The following is a 23,839-nucleotide window of genomic DNA, read 5'->3' as shown; positions in this document are numbered from 1 at the left end:
AACCACAGCCTTTAACAAGTTGTTCCAATGGTTAATTACTCTCACCATTAAAACTTGTGTTTCATTTCCAGTCTGAATTTGTCTGACTTCAATTTCTAGTCAGAGGATCTTGGTATAGTCTCATCCATGAGACTGAAGTGTCTTCTATTATCAAATTTATTTTCCCTGTGTAGGTATATATAGACTGAGTTCAAGTCACTCTTAATCTTGTATTAGCAAAGCTACACAGTTTCTATGCTGCACAGAAACAAACCGCATGCATCATAAAGTATATGTAATGGATGTCTCAACCCTTAAATGTGATTTTCTTCCAAGGTGGGAGGAATCTATGCTGGGTTTACTACGACCTTCTAAAATGATGTGCTAACTGCCCCCATGGGACGTCAGTGCTCTTCTGGATCCAAGACAGGCTTGGTAAAGCTAATATTGAAAACTCCTAGGTGTTTCTCTTTACCTATATGGGGTTGGGGAGAGCTATCAATGGCTCTGTCCAGTCCCAGACAGTGTGTACCCTGAAATGGCTCCACTATAGAATTGGACTTGAAAATTCTCCTTCTTGGTTCAGGAGCTAATTACAACTAGTGGTCAGTAGCCCTGGGCCCAAGAATGTTAATAAATTTCCTCTTACAAGTGGTGAGACACACACAAAAAAACTGTCAGTGTGTTTATGACGATGGATGCTGCTGATATCAGAGTGCGTCTCATATCCACTAAAACAGCTATCAAAATCCAAATTTTTATCTGTATTCAAAATCTGCACCTTCTCTGTAGTCTTGGCAATGCATCTAGTGATTCCTTCAAGAAGATAAAGAATTCCAGGCATTTTTCCTTTTTTGCTTTTGGGATACAAGAAAAGGCTGAGGCATATAAGCAGTTCCTTTGGAGGATCCAACACATCCTCAAGCAGTAGGACCTCTTTGTCTAAGAGCAACTACATAGCAGCAAAATCTTTGCATCCAACTGCAGAATCAATAGCAAGTACCCTCATACTTCCAAGGAACTTCTGATCAGCATATGAGCCGTTCAATTATATGACCACAAACCCATCCTGCATGGATGAATTTCCACTAACCTACTCAGCAGTTAGGGATAGCCTGGGAGGCCAAGAGAACCTCAGAAGAACCTACCCAGAAACAGAGGAACTGACAATTCTGGAATGAGCTGAACTGACTTCTAAGTAGAGCCCTGAGTGCTACAATAGTGTGGATCTGCATTCGATCTGCATCCACCAGGGTCAATTCTTTATCCAATCTGCAGTCTGGATTTTATTTGCATCCACACAGCAAGCTACCTGGAGAGGAGAGAGGAGGAAGCACAGATGAGCAAGGTGGGTAGAGTCTTGCAGGGAAGACGTTGGCAACACCAGAGCAGAGACTGGGGGGAAGAGACATCAGAGGGGCAGGGTGAGAGTGTCAACAGGGGTGAGGGATGGAGGAATGGGAAAAGACTTGCATCATGCACTGCTGCCGCTGGGGGCTCATGAGCAATAGCATCCAGCAGCAGCAGCAGCCGCTTCCACCTGATCACATTAGGACAGAGGGATATTACCTTGGGGCCCTGCCCACTCCAACCCCTGTGGTGTGCAGGATCTTGCTGCCCAGGGACCAGCTGGGGCCTGGAATGCTGCCCCCACAGCATCAACCCCTATAAATATTACTGTGCTAGAACTGTAAAACTGGATTCCTTCAGTATAGGTGGATACAGGGTTATAAGGCTGCAGAACACTTATGCAAGAGAGTCTCAATACTCAAAGGTTCCTGATTCTCATTCTGTCTGAATCTCAGCAGTCTAATCCCTTCCTGGCAATCAAGCTTGGTTGGAAGTCCTCCATGTTTGTTTCCCAATGATGAATCCAGACTCTGGCCCTAGATACTTGTCTGGCTGCCAGTTTCTGGCTCTGGATCTAGATCAATATTCATCATTTACAGGTCTGTACTCAGTTATTACATCCAGATTATTTATTTACTTATTTATGTATTTGTTGCAGCTGTGCCTTGTTACAAATCCAGCTCTAGGTACTGTGGTTATCATATCCATGCTTGGCCAGGATCCTCATTTGGCAGCCCCAGATCCATTCTCAACTGTGGATGCAGCCATAAATAGATTCAGATCCTTTGGAAGCTGGATCCAATGATTAAAAAGCCAATTCAGACACATAACTAAACCTCCTAAATCAGCCTAATACATCAAACTGAATCAAGGAACCAAAGGACAAGAAAAGGATAAATTAATTGCTTATACACCATTCTAGGAGCATGTGCAACAAAACAAAGGAATTGGAATTGTTTACTTGTGAGCATAAATTTGATATTACTGAAACCTAGTGGGATTATTTCCATGATTAGAATGCTAATATCAACTATTATTTTCTATTAGTGAGCAAAAGAAGATGACCAAATCACACTAGGGAGCAAGATGACTGGCTTCTTACACATCTATTTATACTGCGTAGGGGGAAAAAAAGTTGCATGACCACAAGTATGTCAGTCTGAGTGCCATATGCTGGAGTGCTCATGAACCCAGTAGTAAAATATCCTTTGAATTTCCAAATATTATAGAGAGCAATTTCTGACCTAAATACTGCAAAAATGTTAGACCTTCTCTTGAAAAAATATTAATGATACTTGGAGAACAAGTGATCAGACCTTGATCACAGTTATAATAAGCAAACAAAATAAAGTCAAGACCAGTGAGGGAGACAGGTATATTTATGCATACATATACATGATGCTTTAAAAGGGCTAATTTCACACAACCGAAAACAATTATGTTTCTGGGAGGAAGAATTTAATGCTATATATGAATGATGTCTGGGAACTGTTTAAGAATATTTTTTAAGTAGTAGTAGTAGTAGGCATCCTTCAGTCTACGTACACTATGGATTGCACCCTTCGTAGTTCCATTTGGAATCATCATTTGCAGCGTTGACTGTGACTGTGAAGGCCCACATGAGAATGACAGTCCTTGCTGCACCTCTTGCATATGTGATGGGTGTCTGCAGGTCCTTACTGTGTTTTCTGTGGGCTTGCTTCCCCTCTGCTAGCTGTCTGATCCTCATCTCACCCTTCTGAAGGCCCTTGTGCAGTTCCTGCCTCCATCTGCTGCGATCGTCTGCCAGCTCCTCCCAGCTGTCCAGCTCGATGTCTGCTTCCCTCAGGTCCCTCTTGCAAACATCTTTGTAGCGCAAATGGGGGCACCCGGGAGGTCTTTTGCCAGAGGCTAGCTCGCCACACAGGATGTCTTTTGGGATTCTTCCATCATTCATCCTGTGGGCGTGGCCAAGCCAGCAGAGCCGCCACTGCCTGAGGAGGGTGTGCATGGTTGGGATTCCAGCTTGCTCAAGGACAGCGGTGCTGGACACTCTCTCCATCCACAATATTCCAAGGATGCGCCTGAGGCAGCGCAAGTGGAAGACGTTCAGCCTCTTTTCCTGGCGGGCATACAGGGTCCAAGTCTCGCTGCCATAAAGGAGGGTGCTGAGGATGCAGGCTCTGTAGAATTGCATTTTGGTGTGGGTGTACAACTAGATGCTATTCCACACTCTCTTACTGACTCTGGACAGAGTTGTGGCCACTTTTCTGATCCTCCTATTTAATCAGTCTCCAATGACAGGGTGTCAGTGATGGTGGACCCAAGGTAAACGAACTCGTGGACGACCTCTAACGAATAGTTGTCAGTGCTGATTGATGGAGGTTCAGCAACGTCCTGAGCAAGTCCGTTTGTCTTCTTTAGGCTGATGGAAAGCCCGAAGTCCTTGCACACTTTGGAGAACCGATCCAGCAGTTTCTGAAGCTGGTCTTCTGTGTGTGACACTACAGCAGTGTCATCTGAAAACAGCATATCTCTGATGAGGACTTCTCGCACCTGAGATTTAGCTTTCAGCCTTGCAAGATTAAACAGTTTCCCATCAGATCTTGTGTGCAAAATGATGGCCTCTGTTGAAGATCCAAAGGCATGCTTCAGGAGGAGCGTGAAGAAGATCCCGAACAACGTCGGAGGAAGGACGCATCCTTGTTTGACGCCGGTCCTGATGCTGAAAACATCCAATAATGTGCCATCATATTGGATGGTTCCTCTCATGTCTTCATGGAAAGACTGGATCATCTTCAGTAATTGTGGGGGACAACCTATCTTGTGGAGCAGTTTGAACAGACCATCCCTGCTGACCAAGTCAAAGGCCTTGGTCAGGTCGATGAAGGCAATATAGAGTGGCTTCCTCTGCTCCCTGCATTTCTCCTGCAGCTGCCTCAGAGACAACCATGTCAGAGGAAGATCTCTCTGTGCGGAATCCACACTGTGATTCGGGATACACCCTTTCAGCAATCTTCTGGAGTCTGCCAAGGATGACGCGAGCGAACAGTTTACCAGCGATGCGTAGGAGGGAGATTCCACGGTAATTGTTGCAGTTGCTTCTGTCTCCTTTGTTCTTATACAAGGCTACAATGTTAGCGTCGCGCATATTCTGTGGAACCTCTCCCTCTTTCCAGCACAGGCACAGTAGCTCATGTAGGGGTTCCAGGAGGGTGTCTGTGGCACACTTGATTACTTCTGGTGGTATACCATCCTGTCCTGGGGCCTCTCCTACCACAATGCTGTCGATGGCTTTCTTCAGTTTGTCCACAGTTGGTTTCTGATCCAGTTCGTCCATTACTGGTAGGAGCTTGACGGCATCGAGGGCTGTATCAACCACAATGTTCTCACGCGAGTACAGCTCAGAGTAGTGCTCGACCCAGCACTTCATCTGTTTGGCTTTGTCAGTGATGACTTCACAAGATTTGGATTTCAGAGGTGCCATCTTGTTCTGGGTGGGTCCTAATACCTTCTTGATGCCCTCGTACGTTCCCCTGAGATTACTAGAGTCAGCACTGGTCTGGATGCTGCTGCATAGCTGGAGCCAGTGGTTGTTGGCACAGCACCTGGCTGTCTGCTGTACTGTTTTTCTGGCTGCTCTGAGTGCTTGCAGGGTACTCTGTCTCAGTGAGCGTTTGTACTCCAGGAGTGCAACGTGCTTCTTTTTGATGGTTGGAATCATCTCATCGGAGTTAGCTTTGAGCCAGTCATTTGTGTTTCTAGCTCTTCTTCCAAACACCGACCAGGCTGTGTTGTAAATTGTATCCCTCAAATGCTGCCATCTGGATGTCAGATTGGCCCCGCCCCCCGGGCTGCTGCACAGGTTCTCCTCGAGGGTGTCTCTGAACTTTTTGGCTCTCTCTGAGTTTGCTGTCTTTCTGGCATCAATGCAGGGCCTTCCAGTTGGTTTAGAGTAGTACAGCTTCTTGGGTCTGCCCTTGAGTTTGGAGCAAACTAGCGAGTGATCTGTATTGCAGTCGGCACTATGATAGCTGCGTGTCAGAAGGAAGTTTTTGAGGTTACCACGTCTAGTTGATGCCAGTGTTTCAAGTGTGGGTGTCTCCATGACACTCTGTGCTGTGGCTTGGTTTGGAAAAATGTGTTTGTGATGCACAGATTGTGGTACATGCAAAGTTCAAGAAGACGCTGTCCGTTTCCTTCATTTTTCCCACACCGAAGTGGCCTAAGCAGGGAGGCCACGAGTCACAATCGGTTCCGACTCTTGTATTGAAGTCACCCAAAATGTACAGTTGTTTGTGAGCAGGTATTTGTGCTATGGCAGCACTAAGCACATCATAGAACTTGTCTTTTACTTCTGGTGCAGTGTACAGGGTTGGAGCGTAAGCGCTGATCAGGTGGACAGGACCAGCGCAAGTTTGAAGTATGACCTGAAGGAGTCTTTCTGATCCGCCCATGACTAATTTCACCATTTGTAGAAGGGTGTTTCTGATGGCGAAGCCAACACCATGCTCCCTGGATTCATCTTGGGCTTTACCCTGCCAGAAAAAGGTGTGGACTTTTTCCTTTAGAGATCCCGAATCTGCGAGTCACGTCTCTTGCAGAGCAGCAATGTAAACTTGGAGCCTCTTCGGTTCCTCATTGATGACAGCGGTCTTTCGGGTGTTGCTGATGTCCTGAAGATCTTCAGTCAAACCGGTCAGCATGGTCCGCAGATTCCAGCAAGCAAGCTGCAAACTTTGATGGTTTGCTTTTCTTGTTGATTTTCTTATTGGTTTGCCTGGTGCTCAAATTTCAGTCACTTGTCAGGTTTGGGAACCTTAAGCCTCACCCACCCAGTGAGGCAGGTGAACTGTGGCGGGACAGTACCCTTCTGTCTGGGGGCTGCCCAGCTTGAAGCGGGCGGTGACTGTCCAGTGAGATGCGATGATCTCTCCCACCATTGAAGGCAACCCCGGCGCTCATTCTCTACGCCAATCGAGCAAGAGCTTATAACCGGTATCTGTTACCTCCTGTGTTGGTTCAACGCTGTTAAGCGATGCTGGAGTACCTCTCCAGGCGCGAGTCTGGGCAATTTTCTGGGACCCTGGGCTGCCCAGATGCCAGTGTCCCCCTCTCGGCTTTACTGATATAGTCCAAAGGAGAGGATAACCTCTATGTCTGGTACCAGCTCAGCTGCAGGAGTTGTCGGGTCAATGCCAGAAGTTGGCACAGAACCACCTTAGGACTCCCCTCCGGATTTTCTTTCAGGGTTTACTCCCTTAGCCTTGCTCCTTCCCAGGATAACCCACAAGGCAGTGGGACAACTTTTGACAACTTTTTAAGAGATGCCCAAAAAGCCACAATCAAGAAAGACCTCATACTGGTTTCACACACACAAATGATTTCGCGGGGTCACTGAATGCAATAAAATAAAAACAAATCAAAAAAAAGGGAAGTCGATTGTCATGAACATAAATGAAAAGCTAGGAACTGTAGAAAACTGAGAAAGGAATCAAAGGGATACCAGGATAACTCTCTGGCCAGCAGAGTTAAGAAGGAGTCATTGTAAATACATAAGGAACAAAATAGTCCTAACAATGGTAATGATCCACTAGTAGATGGAAATGACAGAATTATCAACAATGATGCAAGAAAGGGAGAAGTACTCAGTAAACATTTCTGCTGTGCATTTGAGGGAAAAGAAAGAGATGAGTTAGTAATATTATATGCCAATTTTATTTCCATTCCACTAATATCTCAGGAAGACATTTAACTGAAGCTTTTAAAGGTAGATACTTTCAAATCAGCAGATCCAAAAAACTTGCACCCTAGAATTTTAAAAGAACTGAGTGAGGAGTTTGCCAGACCATTAATTTGATTCTTCTGTAAGTCTTCGATCACCAGGAAAGATCCCAAAGAGTGGAAGAAAGCTAATGCTGTGCCAATATTTTAAACGGGTGAAGGAAATGACCCAGGTCTGTCTATCTGACCCACCTACCAATCTGACCTTGACCCAGACAAGAGTACCTACTATGAGATGTGATTACTAAAGCATTAAAGGAAGATAATTTAATTAGTGCCAGTTAGCAATGGTTTACAGAAAACAGATCCTGTCAAACTAACAGTACTTTTTTGATGAATTACAAGTTTGGCTGATAAAAGTAATAGAGTTCATGCAATACACCTAAACTTCTGTAAGGCCTTTGATTTCGTCTTCATGAGATTACATTAAAAACCTAGCAAGATATAAAGTTAACACGGCACACATTACATGGCTTAGAAACCACCTAACTGATAGATCTCAAAATGGACAAGAAGTAAACAGCTTATTCTGCAACAAGGGAGACAAAGGTTAGAATTTTTTTCCCTAATATCTAATTCTAAAGATAGTTAAGAACTGGAAGAAGTTACCAAGAAAGGTTGTGGAATCCCCATCATTGGAGATTTTCTTATACAAATGAGTAGCAGGGATGGCCAAGGTGTATTTGCTCTTGGCTCAGTGCAAGACAATGGACTCAATGACAACCTGAAACCCCCTCCAGCTCTATATTTCTGTGATTCTATGCACTGTCGGAAGCTGCCTGGAAACTCTCAGACACTCAACGAATGAGGAAAAGGTTTCTGCTAACTTGAACAAAAATGGTATCTGACGTTTAAATGTAAAGATGTGAAAACTGCTAGGCCAAAGTTTCTGAGCTACAAAGAGCATCTTCTGGATACTACCCCTTCCATGTGATGTTTTGGAAACCAGGTTCACCACTGCTTGCAGTCTTGTTATACCATGGGACAACCACAGCAAGTGCTGACAAAATAAAGCATTTTCGTAATTCTTCGATGTTATTTGGCTGCTAGACAGAAGAAAAAAGGTCAGCATCATGTGACCACTTGTACATCACCAGTGCAGCTTGGGAAACTGCTGCTATAGAAGTTCTGAATTTATACACAGAACAGGTACAACTGAGACAGTGACAATATAAACTTTCCCACATTTCTCTGTCAACATACCACAACCCTAACTTGGGCCAGGTCTACAGTAGACATGAAAGTCGATTTCAGAGACACAATTCTAGCTACAGCAATTGTGCAGCTAGAATCGGCATATCAGAAATTGACTTACGTGACTGTCTTCACTAAGGAAGGCTGATGGGAGCATTTATTCAATTGACCTCCCATATTCCTTGCCAGTGCTTTTTTTTTTTTTTTTTTTTTCAGTAAAAGAAAAAAAAGAGGAGCTGGTCTTGAGATGGCTCCCCCAACTCTCACCCTGAGCCAGTCCCATAGCTGGGGCTGCTGAGATGCTGGTACTCAGTACTGGCACGTACTGGCACAAAAAAAAGCACTGTAACAGCAGCGAAGGGTCCTGTGGCACCTTATAGACTAACAGAAAAGTTTTGAGCATGAGCTTTCGTGAGCAAAGACTGACTTAATCAGATGCTGGTCATGGATATAAAAAAAAAAAACACTGTTCCTCACGATAGTGAGGAGTACAGGGATTGACTCCCAACCCCAGACAGATTGATTTCATGCGTCTGGTAAAGCCAAATGAAATCGAACACTGGAAGATCGACCCTGACTGGGTCGATCTTCCTGGAAGTGTCTTAGGCAGAACACTACGAGCACTACTACTATGCTATTTAATCCATGAGCTCACCACTGAGACTGCCAACTGTTGACAACCAGTGTTCCCTGTAAGCTGAGTGCTTGGACAGCTGCTTGGAAGAGATTCAAATGCTGGACAGCTGATTAGCAGAGTGCCCACAGCCACTCAGAGTGGGCAGCATGCGTTTTTCTGGGTAGTACATATCTAGGCATGCCTTGGTGCACATAACAAAATTTATTTCACCAATGGATGTCAAAAATTAGAGGGAACACTTTTGCCAGCTGTGGTGGTGTTTTTCCTGATGTAAAATATAACCTAGTTATTAGGATGCAGTTTGCATCAGAAAACCAGGAGCACAGCTGGCATTCTCATCAGTGAGCACATGGATTGAACAGCACACATTGAAAAAAGACCTAATGCATTGAACATTGATATGTTCCAGCCTGTAGCTTATAATGCTACACTAAATGTTACAATGTAAGGACCCAACTCTGTATACTCCAACTACCAGGAACATTTCATTGTCACACAAATAATCCCCTCTGAAGATAGTGGTTCCACGCACAGGGCTACTCCTGTGAGTAGAGTTTTTTAGAATCAATCCCTATGTGATACAAACACATATGGCTTAGAAATAAAAGTCTCCAGGTAACCAGAAGCAGGCTGAACCTTAAAACAGTACCATTCTTTTATTTTTTTTTTATTTTCTTTCTTATCTACTCCAAACTGAACTGAAACCCCAAGAAGCAGATGTCCAAATATTCAAGAGATATAAATCACAAGGCACAAACTCTGCTTCCCACATCTCCTTACTTAGGGACCCTTTCCCTCTTGCCCCAAATACAACTGTCCTCAAAGTGCCCTCTAGGTACTCAAACTGAGATCTGTAGGACGTTACAAGCCAATACAAAAGGAGAAAACATACACCCTTACCATCCTCGCAAGCATGTCCTTTTTAATATTAACCAAATAGGTAAACGTAGGACAACTGCGGTGAGAAGGCTGAAAATACAGAAATGAGTTATTTTTATGTAATATTTCAGGACATCATATTGGAGTTCATGTTTATTGAAACTATATATGCACGTAAAATGTTTTTTCAATATAATTCATCATTTCTATTTGAACAGATGTGTGTAATGTCATCAAGCTGCCACTTCCAAGGAGGATAAATTGAACCAAAATGCTTGAATAGGTGAGAATCTAATACGTTGCTGCTGGCGGTACCTCTGAGCATCATGTCTTACCTCCTTTTGCTCATTTTCTCTAATCATAAAAGATACCCACGGTAATTTAAAAAAGATGAAAAATGTAAAACTTATGGAGGGTAACATTTTTATGCATGAGTCAAATTGCCAACTCTGAAGCTGCTGAGAAATATGCTTTAATTTAAAAGATAAAAGAGAGCATTACGGAAAAATTGTCATAATCAAAAGTGAAAGGATTTTCTATTGTCTAGTCTCTCTCTCTCTGTGGGAATTTACCCAGCACAGACAGCTGTGAAGGGGGAGGGGTATTGTGAGTTTCTATATCCTCATCCTCCCTCTCTTTCTCTCTGTCAATAAATGTCTGCAATCATATTCTTGAGCTCCCATGTGATTTCAAGGTTCATCTCTTCCATGCAGCTCAAACACTAATTATCCCAGCTGTAATTAGTAAGATAATTAAATACTGGCTCACTCATCACTCTACCTTGTGTTGGGTCATGATTCTCCCAGAAGACCTTGAGCAGTTTCTGAAATGTGATGTTTTCAGGCTGATATATTACTCGCACAGCTTCCGTGTGGCCAGTTTTCCCTAAAAAGACAATACAAAACTAGACAGTATTAGCAACAATCAACTGAGGCACAGCCAAGAAATGAAGCACAATCTTTTTTGCTTTCCAAATCACAAAAAGGTAACGTAATTGTGTTTCCACCAAACATAATTTTTAGCCCCCGATTCCTTTCTGACAGAATCTATAGTCAGACAACTGCCAGTTTGGATAAAACCCATAATGGACTAAACTAACTGGATGCAAAACTGAGATGAATAAGAGCAACCCTGTCCTAATTAACGATGCTCGGCAGATGCAAGGTGAGGCTGCAGTGGTCAGCTCAGAGGCAACCAAAAGGCCTGTAAGGCTGCCTAAGTCTTCCCACCAGCAACCAAGCACCGCCTCAGGTTTTACCCCGCAACCTGGATCGATGTCAACGGGACTTAGTCCAGTGGGGTTGTACAGGGTGTGTGACTGAGCTGTGTTGTTCCCAAGGAAGGACGACAGACCAGTGATCAACTGTCCACAAAAAGGTTTTATTTAACAAGAGCCGCTTTGTTTTTATATTATAACACTTTCTTTCCTATTTATACTTGCTTGCAATCTATTTTTTAGGTATTCTAAACCTACAACTATTTATTCCCTTGCTCCCTGAGTCTAGCACAGGATTTGGGACCCAACGGACTAGTAGCCCTTAGTCTGTATACTGTTGTAATAACTAAGTCTTTACTAGACCCTCTTGACTTACTTTGGCTCCACAAAGGTACACAACGTGGTGTTCTTCTTCATGTGCTGTAAGGGAAGAAAAATCAGAACTGTGTAGAAATATTCCTATTACTGACGTGTGTGTATGTATATGTTACTATTTATATATCTATATTAGTTAAATGTATATGCCAGGTTGTTTATACTGGTAACGGGCTTCCAGTAAATATATGGGATATTTTAGTCTAAAAGGACTTCAATGTAATGATTAAGACTACATTGGCTTCCCTTCACGTTAGCGTCCCGTCGCCCAAATTATGGGTAGCTTGGTTTAAAAGGACTACAATACAATGCCTCCTGGAAGCCGCCTATGTCGTTCCCCCTAATATGGGAGTCCCTTTACTGCCTTGTTCCAGGAGGTACTGGACTATACTGTATTCCCTTTACTCGGGGCACCCGCCCCCTTCAGTGCACTTTCCTCTTTTAGAGAATGGCCAGTGCTGGTTCCACCCTAGGCCCAGCCTCCTAAGGGAACAGATGGTTTTATAGATGAGTGAGTTTGGCCTGTTGGCCAGGCAGGTTGACTCCGAAAGTAGCCGCGGGTCTAGCCCTCTCGTCCGACTACTACCTCAGCTTGATGTAAAAAATTGTAGGTACTGACTCCTCAGTCTAATTTAAATAGGATACTGTGCCTCCTATGGCCGCCCCAGGTCTTATTGATAATGCCCAAGGTCTTCAATATCCTGCAAGGATTTTTTAATAATGGGGTTTTCCCTTTCAACGGGTTATTCCCTAAAATGTTTCCCTATTTATATGTAATATGTCTGTGCAGAGTGGGGTTTTCCTGATTACAGGTTATCCCCTAATGTCTCAACCTCAGCTTAGGTGAGCTCAGCCTAGCAGAGGGAGCAACAGTTCTGAATCCCTTACCTAAAAAACTAAAAACGTATACTAATCTTCTATCATGAATGCATATAATATAAAGGCTAGGTCCACTAGACCACCTCCTGTGCTTTACAGTTAGACCCAGGGAAACAGGGTTACAAAATCTAAGGCGCCTATTTAAACAATATTGCTTCCAGATCTACCTTGCATATAACAACAACAGCAAGGGATCAATACACATATTGCTACTAACAACAATACCATTGACAAAATAAAAAATATCAAACCTAACTCCATTTGTATTAACTAACTAATTAACCTAATGTGTGTGGAGGCTCGATGTTGAAATACCTATCCCTCTTGTTCTGTCTTTCCGGGCGCTGGGCCCGAGGGTCTCCGCTGCAGCTAGGAAATGAAGCCCTCACGGCGCGCTTTTCTGGCAGCCACGGCAGGCAGACAGGAAAGACAGGGAAAAGAAGAGGCGGCCAGGGGAAAAGGCCAGCGTGGTAAACAAAAACCCCTGGCAGTAAAAAAGCGGCAGCGGCTCCACCGCCGGCCAGCAGAGGCCGCCGCTTGCGCGGCTCACCAGGCAGGGCACCTGTCGGCGCAGTCTGCCCGGTGAGCCTGCCTCAGGTCAAGTTCTGAGGGCTTACAGTGATTTCAGTTCAGTCACTGGATCCTCTTGACAGGAGCTCTTCAAAAACGCTTCATAGCCGGAGCTCTTCGAAAAGGCTTCTGCGTCCCGTGACGGCTGGGGTGCGTCGATTGACACGGCGGTCCACTTCAGCCTTCCGCGTCGAACCTTCGGCCACAAGCGAAGTCCAGCTCTGAACTCTGTCCTTTGGGTCTTCCATCCGCTGTCCTCTTCCTCTGCTGTCCTCCGGCGGACTGAAGTAGCCGGGGCTGGGCTCCGGAATTTATAGAGCCAGGGCGGACCTGGTTGAACACTCGCAGGTGTCAGGTCCGCACCTGTGTTGCCCCGGCAACCAAGATGCACATTCCGTATACATATTCATGAGCATCCTAGTTGGTCCAATCCGTGCATCAGAATTTAAACCTATGCTCATGAATATTTAATCAGCTAATACATATTTATGAGTAACGGGTAACCTTAACGGTTACTACCTATACTTTGTATTATACCTATGTTACATAACCACTTCAGCACTAGTTTCTAAAGTAAATCTTTTTATGTTTTAATTCTATTCCTAGGCGGATTGATGGGGAATACTGTTAAATTAATAAAAATAAGATTTTTTAATTTAAAAATGCTTAATACCTCAAGGCTATCTGGTAAAGGGTAGTGGAAGGCACACAAACCTCACAGCCCATGGCCAGGGACATGTTCTCTAAAGAGGAATTTACAACACTAATGAGGGATGTAAAACCCCATTGAATTAGTTAACTGAGTAAACATTAAGTCTACCTGGCTAGCCAATTAAAAGCAAGAGGTGCAGTCAGTGGGGGACACCCCAGCCCAGCTGGACTGGAGTGACCCCCACCTTGCTGGAGCTGGGGGGCTACTCCAGCAAGGCTGGAGCACGCCCAGGACCACCAAAAATGAAGGCTGCTCTGGCCATGCAGGAGCATCTTACCACCTGTGGTGGGTCCCGTGAGGCTGGAGCAGCCCCCTGCCCAAGGTGGGGGGGGCTGCATTAGCCCCCAGTAGTTAACCATAACTGGTAAGCCTCATCTCTTTAGAGACAGCCTCACTGGTTAACGCAGGGGTCAGCCACCTTTAAGAGGCAGGATGCCGAAATGTGACCTTTTGACCTATATGTCCAGTCCAAGGGCCAGTGATACTTTTTAAAGTTGCTAATGGTCCTATTTACAACAGCTTCATCAATAAATGAAGATGCAGAGCTTTACCATTTAGGCAGTGGTTGGTAGCATTAGCTGGTCTTTTGTTAACCCACAGGTGGCCTGGCTTTGAGCAAGCTCCCAGCTGCATGGGCTAGGAGGGGCGGTGTTGAGCTCCCACCTCGTATAGCAATGAAAAATGGCTTGCGTGCCTCTCGTGGCACCTGTACCAGAGTTGCTGACCCATAGGTTAACTGCTAGCATCCCTAATCATAAGAGTTCACTAGCTTTCAGAAGAATGTAAACTGTGCAAAATATTCCCCACTGAAGAAAAAATCAAAAGTCCTGAGCCTTTTCTGCAGTATCAAAAACGTGACTGTAAATGCTTCTGTAGTGCCCACACCACAGAACCCCAATGGGCTCCAAAGAAAGGCTCTGAGCGAGTGACTGAGCACTATAGCAGCAAATGAAATTCCAGGGAGGGGAGTCCAAGGCAACACACACAGAAAGAGATTATTCTTATTTGGCTACTTTATGTGTCCCCCTGTAGCCCTTACACACCCAAGCTCCCAGTGATGGTAATGAAGGTGCTAGCTTCACAAAGCCTGCAGCATCAAGTCAGTCAAATGTCTATAACAATAAGGTACACGCTCCTCAGGCTACCATTATACTAGTATTGTACAAGTCTATACAAAGTTGTCAAATGCAGAAATCTTTTCTTTTATTGGTTCAAACCTTGCACAAATAAAAAAAAAAACGCTTTTGTATTCTCTGGCGAAATTCACATTTTCAACACCAATGAAAGGCACTTGAAATGCCAACAAGGAAAAAAGAATATCGGTCTTCCATTTTGTTGGGGATGGGGGACACTGCTTGAAGAGACAGAAATAGACGTCCATTTCAGACACCTGTGCAAATCTGAATCAATTCACTTCAGTGGAACTAATCTGGATTTACAGCAGTACAACAGGCAGAAGAATCTGGCCAGCTGATGGGGTCCGAATGAGCTGCTACAGTTCTAAGTATCATTGGGGAGAACTCTGAAGACATAGGCTCAAAGTACTGCAGAACTGAACAAAGACAAAAGGATGGATAATAATGGGGGAATGGATGATGGCATTACATCAATCAGGCTATGTCTAGACTGCAGGATTTTGTCGACAAAACCCAGGGAGCAGCCAGATTGCAAAGTGGGTTCTGTCGACAGTAAGTGGACAGATCACAGAAGCTTTGTCGACAGCTGTACGCCGCTCACTAAGAGGAAGATATCTCTGTTGAGAGTGATCTGTTGACAAAAGGTAGGTGTGGACATTCCAGGCGGCCTTCCACCGACAGAAGAGGCCTCTGGGATGCCACACAGGTGTCCCGATGGATACCCTGTCCATAGCAATCAGTGCTGTATGGTTCCTGACTCCCCAGAGCCCAGGGAATGCTGTGGCAGGAAGCTGAGAGTGTGGAAGCAGCTGCATTGTCTCATACGTGCTCAGAGCTGCACCCAGAGCCCAGATGACAGAGCCACAGGCAACCTGAGACCCACCCAGGCCCTTGAGAGAGCAGCCCCAGGGTTCGCAGGATCCTTTCCAGGGGTCAAAGAGGCATGCCCATCATGGTCTGGGGCACAGACCAAGGCTCTCCTGGAGCTATGGAACAGAGGGGTTGGAACAAATGCGGTTATATCTAAGTGCTTGGCTGTAAACGATGGATCGTATGGTGTGTCTGGGATGGAACCTGGAGGCATGAAGGTAGGCGTAGCGGTCAGTGGGTTTACGGTACAGGGTGGTATTGATGTGGCCATCGTGTATGAGCACCATGGTGTCCAGGAAGTGGATCTCCTGTGTAGACTGTTCCAGGCTGAGGTTGATGTTGAGGTGAAAGTTGTTGACGTCCCGGTGGAATTCCTCCAGAGTATCCTTCCCCTGGGTCCAGATGATGAAGATGTCATCAATGTAGCATAAGTAGAGACAGGGTGTTAGTGGACGAGAGCTAAGGAACCCAATATCTATGCTTTTGAGTTAGAATACCAGAAAGTGGAGCTTTCTCCTTTCGACATTGGTATGATTTCAACAAGAGGCTGCTATATCAGTGAGGATATAACTGAACAGAAAGTTAAGTGTCAGCAAACATACACACTCTTACAATTTGTGAGTGTGGAAAACAATGTTTCCTTTAGAACATCACATATACCTCATTCCTTACTCTTTGATTCATACGGATTGGAACCAGCTGTAAAGAATGTTACTGGTATTAAGAAAACCTCTATTTAACGTCTACCTTGCATTTCAAAATATAAATCTTCTAACAATCAGAGATATAGGATATAAAGATAAGTATTTTGCTCTCCCAACAGATCATGATTCCCCTGAAAGAAAAATGCAAAGAACTAAGAACAGAATAAACAATATGGTTTCATAGAGAACTACGCAAAGACAAGAGAATAAAAAAATAGCCAGTACTGGAGACAGAGATAGGAGAGGGAACCTAGTAAGGCTATTCAGGCTATTTAGAAGGTTTGTATGAGGAAGATAAAGGCAACAAAAAGCCAGAATGAATTGGTGCTAGACAAAAGCATTACACTTTAGAGAAATAACATGGGATTTTTAAAAGCAGTTTGGAGCAAGTGTCATTTTTAAAATGATTGAGATATTAAGGAAACAATGAAAATTTTGACAATTTATCTTATGATAAAAAAGCACCTAGGGAAATGCTTGGGAAACTTGAGTATATACATATCAACATGCTTTAGTCTCTTCCATCTTAAAAAAACCCTCCCTTAGCCCCTGGGGCCTCTCCAACGACTCTCCTTCTCTCTCTCTTCATGTCTAAGATAACTGAATATGTGATTTATGGAAGCTCTCCAATCTGGGCAACAGCTCTTGTACTCCCTAAAAATGGTCATGACAAATATTGCAATGGTGTGTTCCTAATCAGCTCTCAGAAACAGTACTCCATGCTCCTTGGCCTGTCTGCCAACTCTGACACTACCAAACGTCCCCTTTTTGAAACCTTGGCCCTCCCTGGTTTCCATGACTCTGTTCTCATAGAATCATAGGGCTAGAAGGGACCTCAGGAGTCCAGCCCCCTGCTTCAAGCAGGATCAACTCCCACAAAGTCATCCCAGCTAGGACCTTGTCAAGCTGGGACTTAAAAACCTCAAGGGATGGAGAATCCACCACCTCTCTAGGCAATGCATGTCAGTGCTTCACCACCCTCCTGGTGAAATAGTTTTTCCTAATATCCAACCCTAATATCCAACACCTCTCCCTCTTCAACTTCAGACCATTACTCCTTGTTCTGCCGTCTGACACTACTGAGAACAGTTTCTCACCCTTTCCATTAGAGCTCCCATTCTGGAAGTAGAAAGCTGCTATTAAATACCCCTAAGTCTTCTCTTCCGTAAACTAAACAAGCCCAAATCCCTCAGCCTATCCTCATAGGTCTTGTGCTCCGGCCCCTTAATCATTTTTGTTGCCCTCCACTGAACCTGCTCCAGCACATCCACATCCTTTTTATACTGGGGGGCCCAAAACTGGACACAATATTCCAGATGTGGCCTCACCAGTGCCGAATAGAGGGGAACAACTACTTCTCTAGATCTGCTCAAAATGCTTCTCCTAATGCACCCTAGTATGCCATTAGCTTTCTTGGCTACAAGGGCACACTGTTTACTCATATCCAGCCTTTCATCTACCAGAACCCCTACGTCCCTTTCCACTGTACTGCTGCTTAGGCAGTTGGTCCCCAGCCTGTAACAATGCTTGGAATTCTTCTACCCCAGGTGCAGGACTCTACACTTCTCCTTGTTGAAGTGCATCAGATTGCTTTTGGCCCAGTCCTCCAATTTATCCAGGTCACTCTGGATTCTCTCTCTACCTTCCAACGTATCTACCTCTCCCCCTAGTTTTGGGCCATCTGCAAACTTGCTGAGGGTGCAACCCAGTCCCTCATCCAGGTCATTAATAAAGATGTTGAATAACACCGGCCCCAGAAGCGAGTCTTGTGGCACTCCCCTTGAAACCGACCGCCATCCAGATATTGAGCCATTGACCACTATGCTTTGACTGTCAAGTCAGCTTTCTATCCACCTTATAGTCCAAGGATACAATTCATATTTCCGGAACTTATGGGCAAGAATGTTGTGGGAGACTATGTCAAAAGCTTTGCTGAATCAAGGTATCACAACCACTGACTTCCCCATGTCCACAGAGCTTGTTACCTCGTCATAGAAGCTAATCAGATTGGTCAAGCAGGACTTCCCTGGTGAATCCATGATGGCTACTTTTGATCACTTTCCCCTCTTCCAAGCGCTCCAAAATGGATTCCTTGAGGATCCCCTCCATTATTTTCCCAGGGATCAAGGTAAGTCTGACCGATCTATAGTTCCCTGGATTGTCCTTTTTTCCCTTTTTAAAGACGGGCACTACGTTTGCCTTTTTCCAGTCATCCAGGATCTCTCCTGATCTCCAAGTGTCTTTAAAGTTAACAGCCAAAGGTTCAGCAATGACATTTGCCAATCCCCTCAGTACCCCTGGGTGCATTAAATCCAGACCCATGGATTTGTGTATATCTAGTTTTTCTAGACAGCTCAGAACTTGTTCCTTCCCCACAGATGGCTGCCATCCACCTTCCCATACTGCATTGTCTAAGACCAATATGTGGGAGTTGACTTTGTCTGTGAAGACCGAGGCAAAAAAAGCATTGAGTACTTCAGCATTTCCTACATCATCTGTCACTAGGTTAACTCTCTCATCCAGTAATGGCCCCACACTTTCTCTGATAACCCATTTATTGTTAATATGCCTGTAGAAACCCTTCTTGTTACCCTTTACATCTCTTGCCAGCTGCAGTTCCAATTGTGCTTTCACTTTCCTGATTACTCTCTGGCATTCTTCAGCCGTGTGTTTATACTCCTCCTTAGTCAACTGTCCATGTTTCCATTTCTTGTATGCATCCTTTTTGAGTTTAAGGTGACTAAGGATTGCCCTGTAAAGCCAAGCTGGTTGCCTACCATGTTTGCATTTCTTACTATGCAGCAGGACGGTTTGTTCCTGTGCCTTCAGTAAGACTTCTTTAAAATACTGCCAGTTCTCTTGAACTCTTTTCCCTTTCATCTTCATTTCCCAATAAATCCTGCTCATCAGCTCTCTCAGGGAGTCGAAGTCTGCTCTTTTGAAATCAAGGGTCTGTATGTTACTGCTCACCTTTCTTCCTTTTGCACTGCAGTCCAGGTTCCCACCCACTTCTATTTCTCCTACTAGTTCTTCCCTGTTTGTGAGCAGCACGTCAAGTTGCGCACAGCCCCTGGTCAGTTCCTTCAGCACTTGTATCAAGAAGTTATCCCCAATATTCTCCAAAAGATTCCTGGATTGTCTGTGTGCTGCTATTTGTCTCCCAACAAATGTCTGAATGATTAAAGTCTCCAATGAGAACCAGGGCCTGCGATTTGGAAACTTCACTTCGCTGTCTGAAGAAATCCTCATCTACCTCATTTCCCTGATCTTGCAAGTCTATAGCAGACATCAACTACAACATCACCTCTGTTATTTCCTCTGTTCTCTTCTGCTTCTCCTCCTACTTCTTTGATCACTCCTTCAGCACATATTTCAGAAGATCATTCTCATCTCCCTTTCAACCTTCTCTGGCCTGATCCACACAGCTCTGTCCTTGTCCCTTTATCTTTTCACTTTACAACCTGCCTCTGGGGAATCTTATCTATGAACACATTCAGCTACCATTTCTTTGCTTTAATTCAGAGATCTGCCTCTTTATTCCATGTGCGTCTTCTGTCCAAACTAAAATATCAGCCTCCAACAGGTTTTGAGCCTTCAGCTCAAGCTCAAACTGGATAAATCTGAGTACTTTTTCTCTCCCAAGACCTCCCTGCTATCTCCTCTTTTGATCACTGTAAATGAGGACACCATCTTGTCTGTCACTCTCACTCATAAACTAGAAATAAGCTCTCTCATTCAGGTTACGTTTAAATCTTGCTATTTCTTTCTAAAGGACATCTGAACTACAGCTTTTCCGACCCATTCACCCAGCTAAATGTCATGTTCAGGCTGTCATCATCTCACATCTCAAGCCTTGAAACATTTTTTATTATGTTGAAGATCTTGTCCCACCCATATCCATTCAGAATGCAGCTGCAAAAACCTTTCTCTAGCCCACCATTTTTACCAAGTCGCCCCACTCTTTGTAGTACTCCATTGGCTCTCACTTCTCTACGGCATCAAAAATAAGCTACTTCTCTTCACTTTTAAGGCCTTTTATGATCTATGCCCACCTACCTACCTGTCTATCTCTTACTCGCTGTAAGGAAGTTGACCACCACCTCCAATCAGACCATGATGCCAGCCACCACCACCCACTTGTTAATTTTTCAAACAAAACCTTTCTACTCTGCAACCTCTCACAATTATGAGGAGCTTCTGATATCCACTCAGCAGATTATTCTCCTTCAAAATATTATGAGTTTCCTATAATGCGTACAAAAATTGACAATGGCTAGATTGCTGAAGATGACTGCCTACCAGGCTGACTTTTATTACCTCATTGTTTCATTTCCTCCCCCCCTGCCCCTATTGGTCTCTCTGTAGCTATCTATTGTATTGTCTTTTTACTAACTTTGCAAGCTCTTCAGAGCAGGGACTGCCTTCCTTTTGTTCTGAGCTTGTACATCATTTAGAACAATGGAATCCTGATCCATGCCCAGAGCTCCTAGACCTATGACAATGCAATTTATTATTACTATTAACAATTAGCAATAATTAATATGCATTGCACAGTCATAAAAGAATTAGGTAATAAACTTATTAAATATTGTGACAAGGTTGGGAGACAGGGCTGCGACAGAGTAGGGAAAAGAGAGCCCGCAAAGGGTAAAAACCTGCTAATTAGAGATGGAGGGCTGCAGGACATTAGGAGCAGCTGGCAGAGAGGTGGCCCAGACATACTGACTCTAATTCAGGCCTGCCTGAAGCATGCTGGAGGGCTTTAAAAGCCTCCCCAGTTAGAAAGAGGGGGAGAGGAAGAGGAGAGAAGGAGAGAGATAAGAGTTACAGACATCTGAAGTACCATCAGTTATAGAATTTGAGACAGCAACAGAGGGAGTCCTAGAAGGAGTGGCTGGGCTCCCTACCCCAGAAAACACCTGTTAAGGAGGAAGGCTGCCAACCCAAACACTGGGCAAGGAAAGAGGGGCCCTTGCCACAATATGTATACAAAGTCATGGAGAACTGGGGAAATATCTGATGAGTGGGGACAAAGGACAAACTTGAAAGGAATCTTTTCTAAAATAAATAAGCTCACAAACTTCATAAAGGGACTCGAGTGTTTCTGAGAAAAAAAATTAATATGCCTAAATATAAGCTTGGCTTAAAGACAGCGATGGCAGACGGATAAACTGCTTCAAATACATGAATGGTGTGAACAGAGATTAATAACAAATGTTTATGAAGATCCAAGGATTAATAAGGGACAACAGAATGAACTGGAACAAGTGAAAATTTAAACTGGTTATCAACAGTGACATCTATTGGGCTGCAAAATGCCTACCCATGCAAAATGGTGAAAGTTCTGTCACTTGAGTTGTTTAAAAGGGAACGGACATGGTAACTGTTAATATACTGTACTGAAGAAAATGATACAGCGTTGACACAGAATTGACTGCACAACTTCTTCCCACGGTTAATGATTAGGTCTCATGATATACAGAAAATGCTTTGCATTCCTTAAATCAAAATAAATGGAAGATCAGGTAACCGCATCAGGACCACAGTCATGCAACAACATCCACACACTTTCGAGCTGGGCCCTGTAAATGACTCTCTTATGGCATGGTATGATAGTGTGAACAAGACATGGGCAGATCCAGCGTGCCATGCCTTTTAATCCAGCCCATTGCCTGCTCCAGCAGCAGGGAGCAGCATCAGTCAAAGCAGCTGGCTCCTGGCTGTGGCTAGCTGTGCTGTGGAGAGGGGAGACCTTGCCTGCTGCCCCTGCCCACAGTAAAATCTCTCAGCTCTTATTGTCCAGAAACCGGCCCTTGGAAGCTGGGAGATTTTGCCTGGGGTGGGGGCAGTGCAGCACAATTTCTCAGCTCCCACTGGCCAGTTTCTGGCCAATAGGAGCTGAGCGATTTTGCTGGGGTAGGGGCAGTGCGCAAAGACTTCCCTCCTGGTGCAGAGAACCACATGGAACAGCCAGTGAGCTGGGCCTGCTGGCAGGGCAGCTAGCCTGCCTGGGAGTGCTGCCAGCTGGGAGCAGCTTGGGTAAGTGCCTCCCGGACAAAGCCTGCCTCTGGCTTCGCTCCCCAACTCCCTCTCAGACCCTGCACCCACTCTTACAAACTTCCCCCAGGCCAGAATCTTCTCCTGCACCCAGACCTCCTTCCAGACCCCACACCCCAATATCCTGCCCCAGGTCACCACCCCCTCCCTTCACCCAAACACCCACCTCCATCCTTCACCCCAGTTCCCCACCCCGAGCTTCGTTCTGCACCCAACTTCCACCCCAGAACCCGCACTCCCCCCATAGAAAAGTGCAGCCCTTGACCACTTACCAAAATATTGGAATGCTCCCCAAACAAAAGTTATTGCCCACCCCAATGTGTGACATATACCCACAACCTATGATCAGAAGTACTTTATTTGAAGACTCGTGTAGTAACAGTTGCTGAAATGGCTGAAATTGTATTTTAAAGATCATAGACAAAAGTATTTTAAAAATTAGAGAACGTGAAATCTTTGAATCAAAAGCACAGAACACAATGTAGGTAGGCATTTAGCTGTGAGTGGGTTGACAAAGCAGCAGGATTGTCCTTATAGCTTTAAAGCAATGAACATGCTGGATCATTAAAGAAGCAGTTGAGCAAGTCATTAACTCATTATAAGAGTTTTTAAAAACATGTATGAAAACAAAAAGCCAAAGATAAAATATGCAGGTGAAGTCGGGAGGTAAACATGCCTGGAAGGGTGAGAAAAGGCCATTCAAGTGAGGAAGGAAGGTAGCTAAGTGAGAAGGTAAGAGATGTAGAGGGGACACACAGCAGTTAGAATTGCTCCTGTGAGCTTCAGAAGTACATTGGAGCAATGGCTCACCACATTTGTGGACGGCCCAACACGTACTCTCCTTCAAGCCCCAACAGCTCCAATACCATTATATATTTACAGTACAATCATAGCTGTATGTACCACTCAGGATCAGGGCCTCATTGTGCAAGAAACTCTACTCATAGAGAAAAAGAGAAAGTTTATGTTCCAAAAAAGCTGCAACCTAATACAACTTGTCAAATGCAGTACGAGTTATGTAACAAATGTAGGACCTTTATCTGAGATGACCCCTGTACAGAAGAGTAAATACTGGTCGGAAGCTTTGTTTCCCTTTGCCGTGTGTAACATGAAAACACCAACAGATCCTGATCATCTCAATCATCAGGGATCAAACCTAGAACTTTTAGAGTTTCATGCATGAGCCACTATTGTCTGAGCTAAAAGACATCGCTCCTAGCCAAACTTGCAGCAAACTGATCAATCTCTACGTGGTCTAACCACCACTAGCGGCGGACAGAGTGTCACACCAAAGAGGCACGGATTATACTTTCACAGCCACATGGGCCGGCCATAGTCTAACCTTGGGTAAGGCTTTCAGTATTTTTCTATCCTGAAGAGAATAAGTGGAATTATTCTTTTCTAGAGCCTGATGCTACACATAATACACCTCTTACTGATGACTTTTAAGAATACAATGAAAAATATGCCAAAGCAGTATCATAGGTTACAGAGGCCAGTATTAGTGGAACTGAGTAA

The 23,839-nt window shown here is 44.4% G+C and overlaps 1 protein-coding gene across 6 annotated transcripts in view; it reads right to left on the bottom strand.

Annotated features, from left to right (window-relative positions):
* Nucleotides 1–23,839, bottom strand: part of MSRA (methionine sulfoxide reductase A) — a 461,942-nt gene that overhangs the window by 177,767 nt on the left and 260,336 nt on the right. For 5 of the 6 annotated variants that reach the window (XM_074991476.1, XM_074991475.1, XM_074991479.1 and 2 more), the window contains one exon: nucleotides 10,583–10,687. The exons of the other annotated variant lie outside the window; for it this stretch is intronic. In XM_074991476.1, the coding sequence (XP_074847577.1) occupies nucleotides 10,583–10,687 (105 nt within the window). The remainder of the gene's footprint in view (nucleotides 1–10,582; nucleotides 10,688–23,839) is intronic. 6 annotated transcript variants of the gene reach the window in all.

The sequence above is a fragment of the Carettochelys insculpta genome, chromosome 3, assembly GCF_033958435.1.
Source record: "Carettochelys insculpta isolate YL-2023 chromosome 3, ASM3395843v1, whole genome shotgun sequence".
Taxonomy (NCBI): Eukaryota; Metazoa; Chordata; order Testudines; family Carettochelyidae; genus Carettochelys; species Carettochelys insculpta.
The sequence above is the reverse complement of the archived record's forward strand: the minus strand, read 5'-3'. Positions and strand labels throughout refer to the sequence as shown.